The following is a 21,799-nucleotide window of genomic DNA, read 5'->3' as shown; positions in this document are numbered from 1 at the left end:
CCTGTTAGCCAAGGGCTAGCGAGTCTACTTATTCATGATCGTTACAATATTTTTCATTTGCAAATTTCGTTTTCTTGCCAGCTGGATAACGTTAGCTAACTACGCAATTAGCTATATCTAACTTCTAAATTCAAACTCCATCGAACTAAATGAAACACTGTTCATAAAGTTAAAACTTCAAAATTTCAACCCGATAAACGTGATGTTAAACTATCTTCAACCACTTTCTGTTCATCTGTACAGCCGACGCTTCAACCATCGCAGGACAAGAGTGCAGAGAAATTTATGTATTGGAAACCATACAGGAGTTCACGGGATAGGTCAGGTAGATGCAGGCGCAAGAGGAAATGAGAGTTCAGTACACAAACAAAACGTATGGCCATTTCTTTTTCTTTTTTGTTTTACTTGTGGGTAATGTTGGCCACTGGCGACTGGCAGAAAAAAAATGGTCGTAAAATTAAAAACTTAGTATCATCGGTGACCATTTTAGTTGCTATCTGGAGCCCTGCAACTGAGAACGGTCGTTCAGTAAGGGTAAGCCAGTGAGCTGAGAATTTAGTTGGATAAAAATACCGTCTGCAAACTGAAAGCTGCTATAACCAAGTCCTACCTTACTATGTACAGCACATATATTTTTGCAACACCTACCTGTTAAAATACTTGGCCATTAATTTGTTTGTTCTGCCATTAATCACCCGGTCGTATATTCTGTTTTATTGCTACTTGTTTCTATACACTACTCGAGAAGTGTTGTGTTCTGTTGTATTGTATGTGTGTTGCTGCTGTGGCAAAGTAATTTCCCTCCGAAATCAATAAAGTACCTACCTATCAACCTTGTCTGTAAACTATCTGCCTGGTCTTAAGGTTACAATGACCATAGGCATGTTAAATTCACGTAGCCTAAAGCAGAAAAATGACCGTGTTGAGTGGTATACTTCCAAGTTCGAGACTGCCTTGTATTCTGAGAATATCCCATACTGTTCATGTTTGTTTTTTTCTTTATTAAATACAGATTAGCAGCGACGCACACGCACTGTTCAGTGAGTGTGGCCGATCTATTTGCAAGCATGGAGAACGACAAGTGCCCCCTGTGGTTTTCTCTGAGAGCGACTTACGCCCCCCCTCAATTGTAGGTAGATGCATTAGCTCACCAAGTGTGGCCTCATGTACGCTTTTCCACCCCTGCAGCTGATGATGCAATGGCTTCACAGGATTTGGATGCAGCATCTATTGGTGATGGTTGTGGCGCTGGAGAACCTGGGTGCCAGGTGGTTTCCGGACCTGGTTCAGCTGACGGTGGTGGGTCAGTGGCCAGTCCCAGACCTGCCCATGACCCTGCAACAGGCAGAGGGTGCGATCCTCTCACTTTCAGTTCTTGGACCACGCCTCATGGTTTGGAAGTTGAGAGGATGAGGTTGAGCAACATGGGCCTCCCTGCAGAGGTGGTTGCAACTATTCAGAGTGCACGTGGCCCTTCCACCTCCAGGGCTTATTCTACGCGCTGGTGGGTTTTTGCGGTCTGGTGTGAGGCCAGGGACCTCAATTCATGTTCCTACCCTTTGCAGGTGTTCTGCAGTTCTTACAGGACCTGCTTGTTGGTGGCCGCAACTTGGGGGTGTTTGCAGCAATGATGAAAGTGGGACATGATGGTTTTGGCTGCTTCACTATCAGTAGCCTCCCCTTGGTAAAGCACTTCTGAAGGGGGTCCATAGACTGTGGCCCCCTACACAATGCCTTGTTCCTCAGTGGGACCTGCAGATGGTTCTGGACGGGCTGGTTCGTCTGCCGCTTGAGCCGTTTTGCCAGGCGGACCTGGAGTTATCTATCAAGATAGCTATTCTCTTGGCTCTTACTTCCCGACCAAGCCGGAGGTAACACGGGGATTCGATCTAGCAATCCCGTGTTGGTAGGCAACGGAATAGACAACTATGCTACCCAGACACCCCTTACATTAAAATGACATTGCATTTAATTCACCGCTCACATTGTGGGAAGATGGCGGCGCGAACTCACGTTTGCAGCGGCCTCACCCAGTACCAATTATGCAGTGTCTTTGTCCACGTCTAAATTTGTGTCATCATGTGACGTTTTTATTTTGATCGTCGATTTCCCTTAGCTAGGAGAGCTGGCGCTGGAAAGGCTGAGAGAGCTTGGTCTGCTGCGTCATGTGGGCTCGAGGAGGAGGCAAGCGGGACAGGCTGTCTGCGTACGTGTACGCTAGCGTTGGTTCGGCTGAGGGAGCCTGGTCTGCAACATTCGATGGGCCCAAGGACTACGGCCCTGCCTGGAGCTGCGATGAAGTGTAAACGCCGAGGGTGGTCTGACAGGACGCGGAAGCGGGGCAGGCTAAGCTCACTGCTAGTCCATGCAGACCGGCAGTTCCGACAGTCATCCTGGCTGGCGTTCATTCTCTGGGCGGCAGAGTTTTTGGACTGTGTTGTTGACTGTTTTTGCTTTGTTCTCTCTGTTTTTGTATGTTTTTGGATATTTGGTTTTGTCTTTTGTGTTGCGATGCTGTGGCCTGGGGGAAATAGAATTTCGTTTTTGTGTACGTACTAGTGCATGAGATGAAATGACAAATAAATAAATTGTTCCTGAATTCCCATGCAGTGACTGCATTTTAAAATTAAATAAATTTAATTGATGAGCAACTTTTTTTGTTAAAGTTTACATTGCATTGAATAACCACGCAATTATTTTTTATTTACTGCTGGGATAGGCTCCAGCATCCCCGCGACCCTGAGAGCAGGATAAGCGATTCGGATAATGGATGGATGGATTAAATATATTTAATTGATCAGTATTGGTTTTCAATTAATATTTATAACATCCACCCGTCATATGTTATGATTTGTTATGATATTGTGGGGTATTTTGTAAGCGTGTAGGTAAGTTGTAAGTTTTGCTTACTTACAAGTAGCAAAACTTGATAACCGCCTTTGCGTTGAGCTGAGTTTTGCTATACGACGCCTTTATTCTTTTCAAGATTTTTTTTTGTGGGCATTTTCTACCTATAGCGACAGTCGAGAGAGTCGGGAAGGGCAGGGGAGAGAGAGGGGAGGACATGCAGCAAGGTGCCGGGGCCGGATTCGACCCTGGCCGCTGCGGTAAGGACTCAGCCTTATGTGGTACGCGCTCTACCAGGTGAGCCACCGGGGCGCCCCCACGACGCGCTTATTGTGCATTGTTGTGCCAAGTACGTGGTAGTATTTTACAGTGTTAAATACAGAAAAAAATGTATACAGTAAGCGACATGAGATCAGTTGCTAGTTCGTTAGTTAAATTCCGTATCGCCCTGCTTAAGGAAACTCGTTGCCACGGTCTGTATATTAATTGACAAGTAACGCCATACCTCCACACACTTACAAAGCTTAGATACATTCCTACATGGCTTACACAGATACCATTACATAACACGTATATCCATTGCATTCAATAGGACACGGATACACAAATACAGACAAATACTTTGTTTTCTAGAAACTAGTTAGGTGGACTACAGCGCCAGGTCCGGCCCTCTATATATAGCTCGCCGTAGGGCAGCTAGCTAATAGCTTCGATATTTTTACCTGACGTTCGTTGACAATTTCACTGAGACAAGGATATCGTTCCGAAATCCATCGGTAAAATTTTGGTACTCCCATCTTTACCAGAAAATATCCCCTTGCGAATCAATTTAAAACAAAATCCAAAAGGATATGAGATATTTACGTAACATCAGAAGTCGCTTAAAGCTACGGAATTGGGTTCTGACTGATGCAAACAGCTATCTTGGCTAGCTATCACTGGTAACTACCCCCTCCCGGTAAACGAAAAGCACAATTGTACTTCCGGGGCATTCTTCTTCGTCTTTCTTTTTTTTTACTTCTTCTTTTGTATAGTGACGGTTGGCAAACGATTTGATGCACTACTGCCACCGTCTGGAATGGTAAGTGGACCAGAAATGTATTTACTTTAAAAAAACACACACACACACACACACGCGTATTTTCAATTAAACTAGTTATTTCTCAGGTTGCCCTGTCTCATTGTTGAATTATGTTAGCTTGGTGCCTCATGCAACCAGGGGCATGAAGGGCAAACCGGGGGAATATTGCCAATCAGGGCCCCCCCAGTGGTTATATTCCAGGTGAGCAAGGCAGGGCAGGAACAGAAATTACACGCCAATCAGGGAATGAGGAACAGGTGAGCAAAGCAGTGAGGAACAGAAATGGCAAGACCAGTGAGCCTTCAAAATAAAACAGGAAACCGAGACAACACAACCATGACAGTATGATGATTCTCGCGTACTGAAAGTGAATTGTAAAAATTATTGTTTTTGGAAGACCCCATCTTGTAGATGTAATATGCCCTGAATGAGTGAATACTTGCTGTTCTGTCTATGCACCCATGATTGAGAAAGAGAATATATATAGTACCTGTAAAGTGTGGTTCCCATGAGCTGCAGTACTTGGTAGCCTTCTTATGCCAACTACAGGAGCTGAGGAAGAGTTTCATACATTCTGCAGTAATTTGCCTGAGAATGTCATTACTGTACATGTTCAGTCAGTTTCCTTAACATTAACCCTCATCACCAGAGGCATTACATTGACGCCGTTTAAATGCAGTGTGGCTTCCTTTAACTGGTCTGCATTATCATCCGTATCAAAGGAAAAGGGTTGTTGTATGAAAATATATTGTAATAATGTTTAAAACTAAATAAAAATTAAGTTAAAAAAATGCAAAATGAATGAAAAAGTTAGATGTTTTTTCCAAATAATTTATTTAGGTATACAAATACAAAACACCTCTTTCATTTATCATAAAATAGGTATGTCTCGACGGTCTCAAACAAATCCTCTCCATTTCTACTGTAGCTGTGTCAATGTCATTTCAACATGCATTATCACTTTGTAGAAAATGACAGCACAGTTAGCCTGAAAGTACACAACAGCCAAATTGTTTTTTTTTGTTTTTTTTACCTATGTGACAGCTGATGAGTCATTTGATCATCATTGGAAAGAGTTTCTTCTTGTCTGAACAGCAACGAAAAAGTTCAGATCCATCACATAAGTGAAAAAGTCCGATTTGATCTGGCAGTGTAGACTGAGCTTTAGGATACAATAGTTTTTGAGTTCACAGATGGACATGTTGAAGAGGTCTATCAGCAAAGTTCAATGTGTCAACGGTCCCATAAATCTTTTGCCAGTCTTTTGTATTGATTTCCAAATGCACATTTACAGTACCTTACATTCTTGATGTTAAGCCAGACAAATAAAATGAGAATCTGCTTTAAAGAATTAAATTCAAGTTCTATTCATTAAAATGTTGCTTTTTTTCCCCCCAATCAACAAAACAAAGACTAAACATGGGGAGCAAAACAAAACCCCAGAAGAGACTGACAAGACAATCATGGGGGGGTTACGCTTTACATAGACAAGTCATTTTGCATTTTATTTTGTCTTGTGCTTTGGCCTTGGAAAAGGAAAATTAACTGTTTTAGTGGCTTAAGGCTTAATGTACCCATGAAAGCCAGAGCTTGATTTGGGGGGGAAAAAAGTAAAAGTATCAATTTGACCTAAAATTATATCAGATGTTCTATTGTAATCAATAATACTGTATTAAACAAAAAGGCTTTCAAAAAGGCTTCTGCCTTGTGCTGAGTCTAGGTCCTTTTATTTATTTATTCATTTTTGTGGTAAAATGACTCAGCATGTCAACTCCTATTGTACTACTGACATACTGCTCAAGGTCTTTTTGTTGATCGAAAGGAAGTTTGTAGCTTGTTAAAAATCACAGGGCCTCTGTTTGCTTCAGTTTCCCCAGTGTTGTCAGGCTTCCTTTAAAAAACAAATCTTGGTGACTTTACCAGCAACCAGACAACCTGAGCCCTGCTGGCAATAAATTGCTTCTCTACGTAACAGAGGCCAGTCGACAGATCCACATATGCTGAGGATGTGATGGGTCTTCAGACGAGCTCAAGTACCTGTATAGTGAAAAAAGATTATGAGAATAGCCAGTACTTTGGTATGAAAAAACAACCCAACATATTCAAAAAATGGCTGCTGAAGTTCCAAAGTGCTTAACTAAAGAATAATTAACAACCTAAAACAACAAGGTCACATTTTCCACAGGATGAAATGACAGTCAAATGTCATTTGACTGTCATTTCTGACTGACTGACATTTCTGACTGAAAAAAAAAAATGTTATAGGCTCCAGCATCCCGCGCGACCCTGAGAGCAGGATAAGCAGGTTGGATAATGGTTGGATGGATATTCATGCATAATGACTTGAATAAAGCGGTTTTTTAAATCTTCATAGGAAGGAAAGTCAATTGATGTCTGTGTAGCCTTTCGTGCATTTTATTTTGCAAAACATTCTTGCACACTGACTGCAAGTATAGAGGACAGTGTGCGGGAGTTTTTTTTTTGTTGTTGTTCTGCCTTCGCTGAACCATGACCATCTTGTACGCACCTGCAATCTACAGGTCTGCAAAAAAGTTGCGCCTTGATTTTGCAAAATATGAAAACCTCTTCAAGGAGGTTTGTAAAAGCTTTTAAGAATGCCCTATGCACGCTCTATAGTAGTCAGTGCAGTTACTTGTAAACTGGATGCATAGGTAGACTAGCGTGTCTCTAAACACAGCTTAACTAAAGAGTACGTCACTGAGGCAATGTATTCACCACAGACCTATAAAAAATTAAAGTACTAGCTGTACTTTTGTATCAATTTTTTTATGTAAAGAAGCCACTTCATTTTTGTCACTGTACAATTGTTTTTGGTTACAATGAAATTTGTCTTCTGCATTTAACCTATCTTATGGTATAGGTGCAGTGGGCAGCTGTGGTGCAGCGCCCGGGGTCCAACTACAGTTCTTTTTCCTATTGTCTTCGTCAGGGGCACAGACAGGAGTATTAACCCTAACATGCATGTCTTTTTTTTTTTTAATGTAAAGGACTTGCGTTGAACAGTTTGGACCCAATGCAGGGGCCTGACCTCTTTTTATGAACACCAGCTCTTTTCATAGTTGAAACAAATTCAAATTTTGCTGAAGCACACATCTCATCACTATCACTTCAGGTTCTAACAGCCAATAAAGGAGGAGGAGGCGGGGAGGGGGCAAATGCTAGGCCTGCTTCATCTAAACTTGGAGGAAGAACAAAGAACAAATGGAACAAAGACTATTGTTTATGACAGAAAACTATGTTCATTTGACATATCTGAAGACCTTCATTATATAAATGAAAAAGCACTAGATGAATGTTTCCTTTGTCATTTAACTTATCTTGTCACAAAGCAACAACTACAAGTTCTCAGTATCTGTTTCTGCAAGGCAACATCAAATCGCTCAACTTCAGTTTTCATGAAGGAAGTCCTGGGTGGACACAGCCTGATTGATGCTGATCTTGTCCTTTCCTCCCTCTGACACACAAGTAGAGACACGCATTGCTGCGTGCTTGACTGACATCTCGGAGTGGATGGTGACACACCACCTGAAGCTCAGTCTGGACAAGACAGAACTGATGTTCCTCCTAGGGAAAGGTTGCCTGCACTGAGACCTGGCCATCACCATTGACAACACCGTGGTGACGCCAACTCGGACTGTGAGGAATCTGGGTTTGATCCTGGACGACCAACTGTCGTTTGCTGAAAACGTTGCATTGGTTGCTCGCTCCTGCAGATTTCTCCTCTATAACGTCAGGAGGATTCGCCCATTCCTCACCGACGAGGTGGCACAGGTGCTCATCCAGGCTCTGGTCATCCCGCGGCTGGACTACAGCAACTCCCTCCTTGCTGGCGCCCCGGCGTTGGCCATCAGACCTCTGGAGCTTGTTCAGAAAGCTGCAGCTCGTCTGGTGTTCAACCGCCCTAAGTTCTCCCACACAACTCCCCTTCTCATGTCCCTACACTGGCTACCAGTAGCTGCTTGCATCCAGTTTAAGACTCTGGTGATAGCCTACAGGGCAGTGAAAGGAACAGCTCCTTCCTATCTCCAGGTCACGGTCAAGCCCTACACCCCCACCCGACCACTTCGCTCTGCTGCCTCGGGACACCTGGTTGCCCCGTCGCTCAGAGGCCCTTGCTGCCGATCGACCCGGTCCCGGCTCTTTTCTGTCCTGGCCCCACAGTGGTGAAATGAACTCCCCACTGATGTCAGGACAGCGGGGTCGCTGCCCATCTTTTGGTGCAGGTTGAAAACTCACCTCTTCAAGAACTACTGTTACTTGTTCTTAGCACTTATTGTATTCACTCATTTAACAAAAAAAAATCTCTTTCTTGAACTTTTGCTTTAGCACTGGTTTTGCGCTGAGATGCTATTTTAGATGCACTCATGACCTCTGCTGACTAGTAGTTCTCCTGTTTTCCTACGTTAAATGATGCACTTATTGTAAGTCGATTTGGATAAAAGCGTCGGCTAAATGACTGTAATGTAATGTAATGATGCTTGAAAAGGCATGTGCCTATAGCCAGGGTATGTAATAAATATTAAAAACACAAACCTTGATTGTTCCTTGACTATTTGCCGCAATCAGCACATTTGACTCCTGAAAGACAATGGCATAGATAAAATGACAGATAAAATACTGTTTTTCCCAGAGTCTCTCATTTGAGTCAGTTACTTTATGGATAATGATTTTCCTTTTAGAGATGTGATGTCAAAAAGGAGGGTTGAGAATCTTTTTTCTTTTTTTTCCCATGAACCTTCTGTCGAGCCTATTGTAACAAGCTGGGGTGTTACCACTATGCAAGAACTTAACTAGTGTTTGTTTAGATGAGGTAATTAAGTCACACGTGACTAAAGAGATGCTATTCAATCTTGCCACGAGAAGGTGTAGATTATTTTCCCCACATCTCATCAATAAAAACGGGCCCCCAATCTTTTGGTGTGGACCTGGTTCTTGCCATTACATTCAAAACCATATTCACCTCAAAATATAGTAATGTGATTAATATGTGGGTGATCTTACCCCGTCTGGCAGGGCTCTCCAGCAGACAGCACTGACAAACTCATTGGTGTCATCCTCCTTCTTGTCCTTGTCCAGGACACTCTTCACAGTGTCAAACTTGAATGTTAAGAGCGTCTTGGACAGGCCTTTGTAGTAAAGGTACAGGGAGTTGTTCTCACTCCCTTCATGCACAAACACACAAAGACAAGAATACCTTTTAGCTACTCTCCAATACATGTGATCCATAGACACAGTGGGCTCAAGGGCCCAGTCTCTCACTGTTAAAGACTAACTAGGTGAAACTGATGGTCACTGTTTAACAGAGGGATCTTTTTAAGCTTTTTCACAAATGAAAACAGAGCAATCAGATTTACATATTAATGTAAATGCATTAATGTAATTCTCCATTGTCAAACCTGATATACAATTGCACTGTCCCAATGAAAATGCAGATGTCTTATTTGTGATGGCAATAAAAAGCATTAAAATATAAAATGCAGATAATCACATGAGTTGCTTCCTTACTCAATGTTTAACATTTTAAGAGAAAATCTACATCTGCTTGGCAGGCTATGCTCACTACGATAAACATTCATCATGTTATCCTGTTATTCATACTTCTTAATTTCAGAAATAGAATAAGAGGCAGTTTTACAGTTGGCACACCATAGACAACTGAGGTCTGCTTTTTCTTTACAAGTTAATCGAAACTGTTGGAAATACAGGTGGTACTTCCATCAGTTTCAAGTTTCTAAACCTTCTCATTTGATAAGTCATCCTCCACAACTGTGAACAATGCTACAATAACAAGACGTTGAATGTGGATAGGAAATGCAATGAGTCATCAATGAGTCTTGGGTGCATTGTCATGAGTACTGTGTGCAGGTAGGGCAATTTGTTGTTAATGTACATATTGATTGGCCTTCATACAGAATAATTTATATTTCGAATTGCCTATTTAGCAGGGGTGGAAATGTTTTGCTGCGGTACCCAACTAGCAGAAAAAAAGATCAGAGAAAGGGAATTGTACATTCAGATTCACAATTCTTTTCACTGTATATCGTTTATCAGAATGGACATTTACCACAAGCTACATAGTCGCCATTGGAAGCCAAGCCAACAAAGTTCTTCTCATTGATGTGACCCTTGAAGGAGCGCAGACAGTGGGGTTTGTTGACGCTCCACAGCTTAAGTTGACTATCTGTTGAGCTGGCAAAAAATAGGCAGAACAGTAGACGGTCACAAATTAGTTTAAATGGATATCTCACTCTGGCAGAACACTGGAACTTGTTAGCACACATAATTCTTTGGAAGGTGAAAAATTAGTTCATTAGTTGGTTACCAGTAGTGGTCAGTTTGGGGACCAACAGTCAACACCACTAGCTGACTGCCGTCAGGACTAGAAAACTAAATAAATAAAAAAATCTAACACATAAAACATCCCTGGGTGATACAAATTCTGATATATTTTCCATGATGCCCTTGCCATGTAAAGCTGGGTGGGTAGTGTAAAGTAGTTGCCTGTGATGATAGCAGATCTATTGGGCAGCTAATGTTAGAGACTGGCTGATCTCCGATTGTCCACAAGAAAGTGAAACTGTCTTACCAAAGTAAAATAATCATTCAAAATATGTTAGAATCACAATCATAATAATCTTTATTTGGCCATGTATGTTTGCACATACATGGAATTTGACTCCACTTTAATGGCTCTCAATATACTTACATGGAACAACAGCACAACATTCTTCAGAAATATATACAAGGATGACTATATACAGGTGAAACAGGGAGGGAATGGTGCAGAGGGCAAAGATGCTGGAATAAGCATGTTAGCAGGTCATTCATATACATGAGGTAGGTGGACATGACAGAATATGCATGTATACAATATACAGTATATACAGCATGCTTAGATTTATTATGGCAATATTAACTGTTCATCAGAGTGATAGCCTGCAGAAAGAAACTGTTCTTGAGTCTGGTTGTTTGGCATACAGTGCTCTGTAGTGCCTACCAGAGGGGAGGAGTTGGAACAGGTTGTGACCAGGGTGTGGTAGGTCTGCTGTGATGTTGCATGCCCGTTTCCTGACTCTGGAGATGTATAAGTCCTGAACTGAGGGTAGGTTGGCACCAATGATTTTCTCGGCAGTCCCGGTTGTCTGTTGTAGTCTGGTCCTGCCCTGTTTGGTGGCTGATCCAAACCAGACAGATATGGGTATGCACAGAGCGGACTGGATTATTGCAGAGTAGAACTGAATCTGCAGTTCCTGAGGCAGGTTGAACTCCCTGAGCTGATGGAGAAAGTACGTCCTCTGCTGGGCCTTTTTGATGATTGTATCTATGTCTGATGCCCACCGAAGGTCCTGGGAGATTGTGGATCCCAGAAACCTGAATGTTTCCTCAGCAGAAACAGTGCTATTGAGTATGGTGAGGGGGGCAGAATTGGGGGGCTCCTCCTGAAGTCCACTGTCACCTCCACAGTTTTCAGCGTGTTAAGCTCCAGGTTGTTATGACCGCACTAGAGGGCCAACTGTTCGAACTTCCGTCTGTATACACACTCGTTACCGTCCCGGATGAGGCCGATGATCGTTGTCTCATCTGCAAACATCAGGCGTTTAACAGACGGGTCTCCTGAGATGCAGTCATTTATGTAGAGGGAGAAGAGCAGAGGGGAGAGCACACATCCCTGGGGGGCGCCAGTGCTGATTGTCCGGGTTCTGGATGTGATTTTCCCTAGCCTCACCTGCTGTCTCCTGTCTGTCAGGAAGTTTTTGATCCACTGAGAGATGGGGGTTGGTACAGTGAGAAGAGCTGGGTGAGATTGGAGTGGAGGATGTCTGGGATGATGGTGTTGAACGCTGAGCTGAAATCCACAAACAGGACCCTTGTGTATGTCCTTGGGTAGTCAAGGTGTTGCAAGATGTAGTGCAGTCCCATGATGACTGCATCATTCACTGACCAGTTTGCTCAGTAGGCAAACTGCAAGGGGTCAAGTAGGGGGCCTGTGATTTCCTTCAGGTGGACCAACACCATTCTTTCAAATGATTTCATGACCACAGACATCAGGGCGACAGGCCTGTAGTCATTTAATCACGAGATACAGGGTTTCTTGGGGACCGGGATGATAGTGGAGATTTTGAAGCAGGAGGGAACTTCACAAAGCTCCAATGATCTGTTGGAGATCAGTGTGAAGATGGGAGGCCAGCTGGTCAGCACACACTTTCAGCCATGAGGGAGATAAGCCTGGCGCCTTCCTGGGCTTCTGTCTCTGGAAGAGCTGACACACATTCTCTTCACAGATCCTGAATGGAGGTGTGGGGGGGGGTCAGTGGGGAGGGGTAAGGGACTGGCAGGAGGTGCAGTTGATTGTGTAATGTGGCTGGGGAGGGTGTGGAGAGTAAGAGTGGGCTTATCAAACCTGCAGAAAACACGTTCAGCTTGTCAGCCAGTTGATGGTTCTCTGCAGTGTGAGGAGATGGGCTCCTGTAGTTGGTGACATTCTGCAGGCCTCTCCACACAGACACAGGATTGTTAGCTGAAAAACTTTTTTTTTGCAGCCTTTCAGCATAGCCCCTTTTGGCTACTCTGATGTCCTTTGTCAGTGTGTTTCTGGCTTGATAGTACAGGATCCTATCTCCACTCCTGTAGACCTCTTCTTTGACCTGATGAAGCTGCCCGAGTTTTGCTGTGAACCAGGGCTGTATTGGTGGGCACACACGTCCTCAAAAAAGTTGATGTAAGATATAACAGTGTCAGTAAGTTCATCCAGGTCTGTAGCTGCAGCCTCAACAACACTCCAATCAGTGCAGTCAAAGCAGGCCTGAAACTCCAGTTTTGACTCATTGGTCCATTTCCTCCCAATTTAAACTACAGGTTTTGCAGATTTTAGTTTCTGCCTGTAGGTTGGGAGAAGATGAACCAGACAGTGATCAGACAGTCCCAAGGCTGCATGGGGGACAGAGCAATAGGCATCCTTCAGTAATGTGTAGTAATGATCCAGTGTGTTTTTGTCCCAGGTGGGACACTTAACATGCTGTCTGTATTTTGGCAGTCCGTGGCTGAGGTTTGCTCTGTTAAAATCCCCAAAGATAATGAGAAGGGAGTCTGGATGTTCGTGCTCCATGTTTATTATCTGGTCAGCTAGGTGTTACAACGCCTCACTAACACAGGCCTGGGGTGGAATATAGACACCAGCCAGAATAAATGATGAAAACTCCCATCGTGAATAAAATGGTTTACAGTCAATGAAAATGGTCTCTAAGTGAGGACTTCATGATTTCGTCAACTCTGTGACATCTGTACATCAACCTTCATTTATATAGAAGCAGATTCTGCCTCCCTGTTAGCTCTGTTTAACGATCCACATGGAGGAGTTGGAAGTGCAGCAGATGGAGTGAGCTGTCCAGAATATGCTCACCAAGCCAGGTTTCAGTGAGGCACAACAGGGCAGCAGATCTGGAAAAGTCCATGTTTGTTCTGTTGAGGAGCAGCCGTTTGTCCATCTTGTTGGCCAGAGAGCAGATATTCGCCAGGTGGATTGATGGGAGCACAGTTTGAAATCTCTGCTGTCGCTGTTTGATGAGCGCTCTGGCTCACTTCCCCCATTGCCGGCTCCAGCAAAGCCCATACAGAGTTGCTACTCCTCCAACTAAGAGCTTGGTAAAACTTTCCGGTTCAATGAAAAATGGTAAAAAAAAGTTTGACCAGTGGATACTGAGAGGTTTAAAAGTTCTTACCTATTGAATGTGATCAGGGTGAGAGATGGAAACTAAACAAATACAGAAAACGTACTAGAGAGTGCAGAACCAAGGCTGCCATCTGCAGTGCCATCTTGAGTTAGTATACATATAATTCTCTATTCAGACAAAACTTTACAAGGGATGTGACCAGGACAAAAAATATTAGGAGCCCATAACTTGGATGAAAGAAACATAAATGGAACAAGAAAACCAGTTCTCTTTTAAATACTTAGGGGGGGAAAACAGGATTATATCCATGATGTAATCCATGATACTGCTAAAACATCTAGAGGACACTTCAAAGAAAATTATTACATAAAACTCTTTTCTAAATAAGGCTGAGCTGACTTACGCAGAGACGATTTCCTCTCCGTTGACAAATTTAGCGTAGGAGACTGCTTTCCTGTGGCCTTTGAAAACCATGATTGGCTGCTTAGTATTGCGCAGGTCATAATAGTGGACACAGTGATCTGCAGGCGAAACAAGAAAATAGATCCCTGAAGAAAGGATATGTGGATATATGGACAGGAGGCTTTGACAGATAATGCACTTCAACTGCCCATTGCAACATATGTGGGTGGGATTTGTTAGTCCTCCTTCAACTTTTCAATCACTACCCTTAGAGAATGACCCTCCTAACTCTTCAGAGAAGGTGGAAAGAGTTCCATATTGTTTATCAATATTCAGCAGCCACCTCACATGACAGCTACAGCAAACTGGTGATGTTTCTTTGCTCAAATTTATATGGAGCTTGTTTTCCATGACTTACAACGGAGCTCTTGACTATTGGCTACACCATGCCTGAGGACTTTTTCCAAAATGTCTGAGCTCTCTCATATGCCAAAGACGAAGTGGATTACTTTCTCCCCTACCTTGTGGGCCAGGAGGTGTTGGGAAAGGGATAGATGACTTATTCCCCACCCAAGTGGAAAATGTTTTGCCAAAATTCCCTCCCAAAAGAATTATTTGACTGTATGAAAGATTGATTCTACTTTTATTTTTTCCTATTTCCATAAACACAGAGGTGCTTTTCATCCAGCAATTAGGAATACCAGGGAAAACTGCTGTAATTTGCGATCATCTGGAACGCCAAACCAATGACTTTAGCAAGGAAAACATTTACGATTCCTTTGACCATTAGAAACACTGACGGGTGAAAATTTTTGTATTTTAAGAGACCTCTACCAATGATATGTTAAGATATGTCTTACAATTTCTATCAACACTAAAAAGCCTACAAAAAAAGTGAGCAATTAATAAAAACTTCATCAATGAAGAATGCAAACATAAAGAGGGCAACAATACCAATACGGAGCAAATGAAACAAGAATAAATACAGATTGCTGATTAAGTAAAAGCAAGCTTTAAATAGTAGGTTTATGTTTGCAAAGAGATCAGGTTAGAAAGTCTGATATCTTAAGACCGGCCTCTGAGGAGTCTGGTTCAGTTGAGACTATTAAACTACCAAAACAGCACCTTTCGAGAACTCAGTGGATTAAAAACTCAATAGTATAGCGAGGTCCAATATGTGCCTTGATCATGGTCAACATTTTTTTTAAACTACATCCTACATTGCAACTGTAACTACTACTACTATTACTACTTTCGGCTGCTCCCGTTAGGGGTCGCCATAGCAGATCATCCGTTTCCATTTCTTCCTGTCCTCTGCATCTTCCTCTGTCACACCAGCCACCTGCATGTCCTTTCTCACTACATCCATAAACCTCCTCTCTGGCCTTCCTCTTTTCCTCTTCCCTGGCAGTTCCATATTCAGCATCCTTCTCCCAACATACCCAGCATCTCTCCTCCACACATGTCCAAGCCATCTCAATCTTGCCTCTCTTGCTTTGTCTCCAAACCATCCAACCTGAGCTGTCCCTCTAATATAATCATTCCTAATCCCGTCCTTCTTCGTCACTCCCAATGAAAATCTTAGCATCTTCAATTCTGCCACCTCCAGCTCTGCCTCCTGACTTTTCGTCAGTGCCACTGTCTCCAATCCACATAATACAGCTGGTCTCACAACCATTTTGTAAACCTTCCCTTTAACTCTTGCTGGTACGCTTCTGTCGCAAATCACTCCTGACACTCTTCTCCATCCACTCCACCCTGCCTGCACTCTCTTCTTCACCTCTCTTCTGCACTCTCTGTTACTTTGGACAGTTGGCCCTAAGTATTTAAACTCATACGCCTTCATCACCTCTACTCATTGCATCCTCACCATTCCACTGTCCTCCCTCTTATTCACGCATAGGTATTTCATCTTGCTCCTACTGACTTTCATTCCTCTTCTCTCCAGTGCATACCTCCACCTCTCCAGGCTCTCCTCAACCTGCATCCTAATCTCGTTACAGATCACAAATGTCATCCGCAAACATCATAGTCCACGTAGACTCCTGCCTGATCTCGTCCGTCAACCTGTCCAACACCATTGCAAACAAGAAAGGGCTCAGAGCCAATCCTTGATGTAGTCCCATAAATCAAAAATTAAAAAATGGAGAAAATAGTGCCTTTAATTCCTATCAGGAGTCTGGCTGTAACATTTTGAACAAGCTGTAGTCTAAATAAATACTCTGTTGGCTATAACAGGTGTGCAGGGAGCTCCAATCATTTCTACATAAAAAAATAAAAGCAAGAATCAAAGGCATTATAACACAAGATGTGTTTTTATATTAAAATATGATGTTATCCTGAAAAACTTAACCATTTATATTGACGATCTTCAACTTACCTGCACAGCCAAAGGCCAAATGATACCTGGAGGTGGGACTGAATTTAACACAACAGACATTAGCCTTGGCCTCAATGCTGGCCACCGAGTTGTCAAGGTTGGTTGACCATAACTTCACTGAAAAACAAAACAATATTCAAACTCAAGATTAGGGCAAAAAGACTGAAATAATTGGAGGAAAAATACCAAATAAAATGTAATTAATAAAATTTTAGTATAATCTCCTGCTGTATTCTGGTCTAATTTGACCGATTTACAACTTTTCTCTTTGAAAAATGTAGTTCATTTAATTGGACTGATTTACAGCTTTTCTCTCTGAAAAATGTAGTTCATTTAATCTGCTTGCCATAAGGTTCAATGACTTTGTCCACACAGGGCATCTGAACACACAAAATAAATTTTGATAATTTTCATTTAATTTTGGGTGTTTTATTTAACTTTTCTATACCTGTGGTGTTCCCAGTCCAAAATGATCGTTCATTACAAATGAACAGATGAGACTACAATTGGTATATACAATTGAGCTCAGTCACATGCCCATTCATCATATCTATCAATCAATCAATCAATCAATCAATCAGATTTTATTTGTATAGCCCTTTTCATACAAACAAATGTAACACAAAGTGCTTCACACAATAAAAAAATAAAATCCCTCCCTCACAAAAAAAATAAAAGTACAGGCAAATTTTATAAAAGTACAGACAAGTTTAAAACTGAGTTAGTATAATAAATAAAAGTGCCATAAACACTGATTAATTAAAAGTAACAACAGAGCAGAATATATAAAAATAGCAAAATATATAAAACACACACACCATGAATTTAACTGTAGGCTTCCTCTCCCATACCCCCTACATGCATGTGTGTTTGAGCATGCACACACACACACACACACACACACACACACACACACACACACACACACACACACACACACACACACACACACACACACACACACACACACACACACACACACACACCTCATCCATGGCAATCCCCATGGGAACCCTTTCCCTATAGACTCTTTTGCCCACAAGAACCACACCTATTGGCACACACCTCACTCCCCTTCTTGGCTTCCATGACAACCCCCACGGGAACATTTCCCCAATAGAATCTTTTGCCCACAGGAACCACACCTGTTGGCATTCTCACAAACAATGATAACATTTTTTTTCGATAACATACAGAACTTTTCTTGCAACTCTGGTATACAAAGCTTTTTTGAGGCCTTGCTCACAATTCATTTTGTGGCACCACAATGACCAAATGATATACTGTATGTGAGGCTCTTGATCAATCTTTGATCACTGCACTGGTGAGGAGAAGAGAGGCCAGGAAACTGACAGTGAAGATGCATTAGAGGAGGGGTCAGAAGTTGAAGACAACACGGAATATGATCCAGACCAAGAGACAACTGATGTGGAACAATCCAGTGATGAGGAAGAGGGCCCTGCTGAGTTTTTTGTTATATTCCGGTTAAAGAAAGGGAATTTGTCCTGGTCTTCATTCCCACCTGAGAGTAGAGGTCGGCTGTCCGCTGAAAATGTTATCAGGATGACCCCAGGGCCAACAAGATATGCCATATCCCGGGTTGATGACAAAATCCTGCTTCGAACTGTTCCTGACAGAGTCAATCAAAACTATAGTGATAAACATCACCAACTTGGAGGGGAGATGCGTTTACAAAGACAACTGGAAGGAGGTAGACCAGACAGAGGTCCAAGCATACGTTGGTCTCTTGATTTTGTCTGGTGTGTACAGATCCAGAAACGAATCTACCACCAGTTTATGGGATGCAGAGTCTGGTCGGGCAATTTTTCGTTCGACTATGTCACGCCAGACATTTCATGTGTTGTTACAGGTGATTCGCTTTGACAACTGTGATACAAGACCAGGCCGCCGTCAACAAGACACACTGGCAGCAAACAGAGAGGTTTGGCAAAGTACCTGCCAATCATCTATAACCCAAGTCCAGACATCACAGTGGATGAGCATCTGGTCACTTTTAGGGTACGCGGCCCATTCAAACATTATATGCCAAGCAAACCGTCTAAATATGGAATAAAGATATGGGTAGCATGTGATGCCAGGACAAGTTATGCCTGGAACATGCAGGTTTACACCAGGAAACCTGCTGACGGTGTTCCTGAAAGGAGCCAGGGAAGCGGGTGATTCTGGAAATGACTGCAGGTCTCCAGGGGCACAACATAATGCGACAATGTCTTCACCTTATATGCTCTTGGTCAGGAGCTGCGCCAAAAAAAAAATGACCGTGGTGGGGACGGTCAGAAGGAACAAGCCTGAGTTGCCTCCTGCCTTACTCACTACCAAGGACAAGGATCGTTTTTCCTCTAAATTTACCTTCACCGATACACACACTCTTGTGTCCTACTGCCCGAAGAAAAAGAAGAATGTGCTTTTGATGACAACTCTGCACAAGGATGCCGCTGTGAGTACCAGGGAGGACAAGAAGCCCAATGCTGGGCGTCCAGGTAGCGTAGTGGTCTATTCCGTTTCCTACCAACACGGGGATCGGTAGTTCGAGTCCCTGGGTTACCTCCGGCTTGGTTGGGCATCCCTGGAGACATGGTTGGCCGTGTCTGCAGGCGGGAAACCGGATGTGGGTATGCGTCCTGGTCGCTGCATTAGCGCCTCCTCTGGTTGGTCGGGGCGACTGTTCAGGGGGGAGGGGGAACTGAGGGGAACAGCGTGAGCCTCCCACGCGCTACGTACCCCTGGCGAAACTCCTCACTGTCAGGTGAAAAGAAGCAGCTGGCGACTCCAGATGTATCAGAGGTATGTGGTAGTCTGCAGTCCTCCCCGGATCGGCAGAGGGGGTGGAGCAGTGACCGGGATGGCACAGAAAGTGGGGTAATTGGCCGGACACAATTAGGGAGAAAAGGGGGGGGCAACGCTGTCCTGGATTACAACAGGAACAAAGGGGGAATTATCAACTTTGATAAGGTATGTTACTGTTTCTCTTTCAAGTCTCATGTACTTTTTTTCTTCTATTACCAGATTGTTTTATTTACATCATAAAAATAAGACATGTTGTTTGGTGAAATGCTCATTGAATTTGTGAACAATATGGAGTCAATTTTATTCATTTGAAGATGTAAATAAATGTTTTAGATGTGATAAATTAAAACAATGCTTTGATGAAATTTTAACGTTACTATGCAAGACATTAAGTATCACTTGTTATTTTATTTACCGATTGTTGTACTTTTGCAGATTACTCGTACATACTCTTGTGTAAGAGGATGACAGCACGTTGTCCCATGGTAGTGTTCTTCAACATCTTAGATGTGTCGGCATACAATGCGTTTGTGGTGTGGATGGAGGTAAATCCGGGCTGGAAGCAAGGAAAATTCTTCAAGAGAAGACTATTCCTAGAAGAGTTGAGGAAAGCCATGGTGGCAACCCTAATTCAAAGGCGCCAACACCTTCCTCGAACGCCATCCTCTGCTAGATTGGTGATAGATATACAAGGACCAGAAGCAAGAGCTATGGCCGCCAGAGACAGAAGAGACAAAAGGAAGAGGTGCAATCTGTGTGCACCAAGAGATGTCAGAACAAGCATTATGTGCCATAAATGCAGTGCATATATTTGTAAGGCACATGCAACTACCACCACGTATTGTCCAACATCTTCATGAGAACGCACAAAATTTAACCACCACTGATTGACAGATTGTGAACATTTTAATGTTTTTGTTATTATCAGTAATGCTGTTATTGTTACTGTTGTTCTTTAATGTGTTCAAACATTTATTTTGTAATATGATTAAAGTTTTCATGTGTACTTTTGGGCCTATGTCCATTCTTTACTAATAAAATCATACTGGCCAGTTTTGACAGGGAACACAACAGACGTTATTTTGTGCCACCATTCAAAAATTTGAAATGGTTTCAAAACAAATGTCCTTGTTAAACTTTGACACAAAGTAGTCTGTGATAAATAGCACAATACGTTTCATGTGAGTATTTGTTATGGTCAAAATAATCCATACATTATGAATTTTTTACTCAAAAACGAGTTGTATTAGCTCAGGTCAATGAGGCATACAGGCCATAAATAGCAAATAGATGTTCAAAACTTGTTATGTTCACAAGAACTTAAGTTGATAAAAAGATCTAAAACAACATTAGCTGATAATAGATGTATTGTTATAGATTTTATAATCAGCTATAATGCGGTGGTCATTTTGGACCGGGAACACAAAATTTAAAATTGTCCTGAAAAAATAATGTACAATACTTTGATACATAAAGAGTAACATCACCTCCCAATGAGTTGTGCTTCATCCCTTTCACATCTTTGATCCCAGCCAACTACTAGCACAGACTCCCTCTCCCGACTTCCTATTTGTGAGCATCTTTGAGACTCTCTGATCACTGGGGGCTTTAACATTAACATATAATTTTTTTCTTTTTTTTTTTTCTCGTGTGACTTGTCTGTGGACAAGAGCACTTGGACACGAAAGTAATCAAGTCTGCATGTCAACAGCAGACTTTAGCCGAGCAGGGGTGCAACGTTGTCAGATTTCTCACAGAAAATGTGGATACTATTATATTGCCATACAAATATTGAGATGACATCCTGGACTGGTCACTTTTATTGAAATGGAGCCATTTATTTCAGTTTTTCACTCAAATAACTACCATTACTCTTCATGTAACTGTAGTTATTAAGTCGTTGTAGTTAAGAATATGATTACTCTTTAACACGGTTTGATATATTATCTTAAAAAATGAGGTAAATTGGCTTAATTTTTAAAAAAGTGTCAACTGTTTTTAGAGCAAGGATTTAAAAAAAAAAAAAGAATTGTGGTGATATTGGACTGAGTTATTTTCAGTTACCTTTAGCATCATCAGAGCCAGAGGCCAATAGCTTGGGATCCATCAGATTGAAGTCAACACTCCAACACCTTTTTTCATGCTCCTGAAAACATAACAGCATCAAGAAACAGGGCATAAAAGATCAATTTAACTAAAAGATGCTTTAAAGGAACATTTCCAACGAGAATATTTCCGTTCAACAATTTCCCATCACAGTGGTTAAGCGTGATGGGATATTCAGTGTTTTGGTTTTGGCTAAAATATAATGTCAGGACATGTAGCAGTAGCAGCATGTTTTTATAAAATGGCAAATTCCGTCTTAGAAACATTTTTTTTTTTTTACAATTGGAAAAGGTTTGATTCCTGCTGTAAAAATTTGCTTTTCACTGCCTAATAACTTTATTTCACGATTACCATCAGAATCAGAAATTATTTTATTGCCATGAGCATCACATGCACTAAGAATTTAGCTTTGCATTGTTGGTACGGCTGCGAGTGGAAGAAAAATACTGTCTTAAATAAAATAAATGTGGAGAAAAAAAAAAT

General features: G+C 42.1%; 2 protein-coding genes across 3 annotated transcripts in view; both read right to left on the bottom strand.

Annotated features, from left to right (window-relative positions):
* The window catches only part of xrn1 (5'-3' exoribonuclease 1), a 78,080-nt gene extending 74,317 nt beyond the window's left edge, over positions 1–3,763 (bottom strand). The window contains exon 1 of the mRNA XM_056292738.1: positions 3,570–3,763. Within this exon, the coding sequence (XP_056148713.1) occupies positions 3,570–3,644 (75 nt within the window). The 5' untranslated portion in view covers positions 3,645–3,763. The remainder of the gene's footprint in view (positions 1–3,569) is intronic.
* Positions 3,764–4,754: 991 nt separating this feature from the next.
* The window catches only part of cop1 (COP1 E3 ubiquitin ligase), a 50,841-nt gene continuing 33,796 nt past the window's right edge, over positions 4,755–21,799 (bottom strand). For both annotated transcript variants that reach the window (XM_056293016.1, XM_056293017.1), the window contains exons 14-20: positions 21,275–21,356; positions 16,403–16,519; positions 14,024–14,141; positions 10,014–10,138; positions 8,951–9,111; positions 8,483–8,527; positions 4,755–5,965 (exon numbers count right to left, since the gene is read on the bottom strand). In XM_056293016.1, coding sequence (XP_056148991.1) covers positions 5,948–5,965; positions 8,483–8,527; positions 8,951–9,111; positions 10,014–10,138; positions 14,024–14,141; positions 16,403–16,519; positions 21,275–21,356 — 666 coding nt within the window. In that variant the 3' untranslated portion in view covers positions 4,755–5,947. The remainder of the gene's footprint in view (positions 5,966–8,482; positions 8,528–8,950; positions 9,112–10,013; positions 10,139–14,023; positions 14,142–16,402; positions 16,520–21,274; positions 21,357–21,799) is intronic.

Source organism: Lampris incognitus, chromosome 14 (assembly GCF_029633865.1).
Source record: "Lampris incognitus isolate fLamInc1 chromosome 14, fLamInc1.hap2, whole genome shotgun sequence".
Classification (NCBI taxonomy): Eukaryota; Metazoa; Chordata; class Actinopteri; order Lampriformes; family Lampridae; genus Lampris; species Lampris incognitus.
This window is presented reverse-complemented; position numbering and strand designations above follow the sequence as displayed.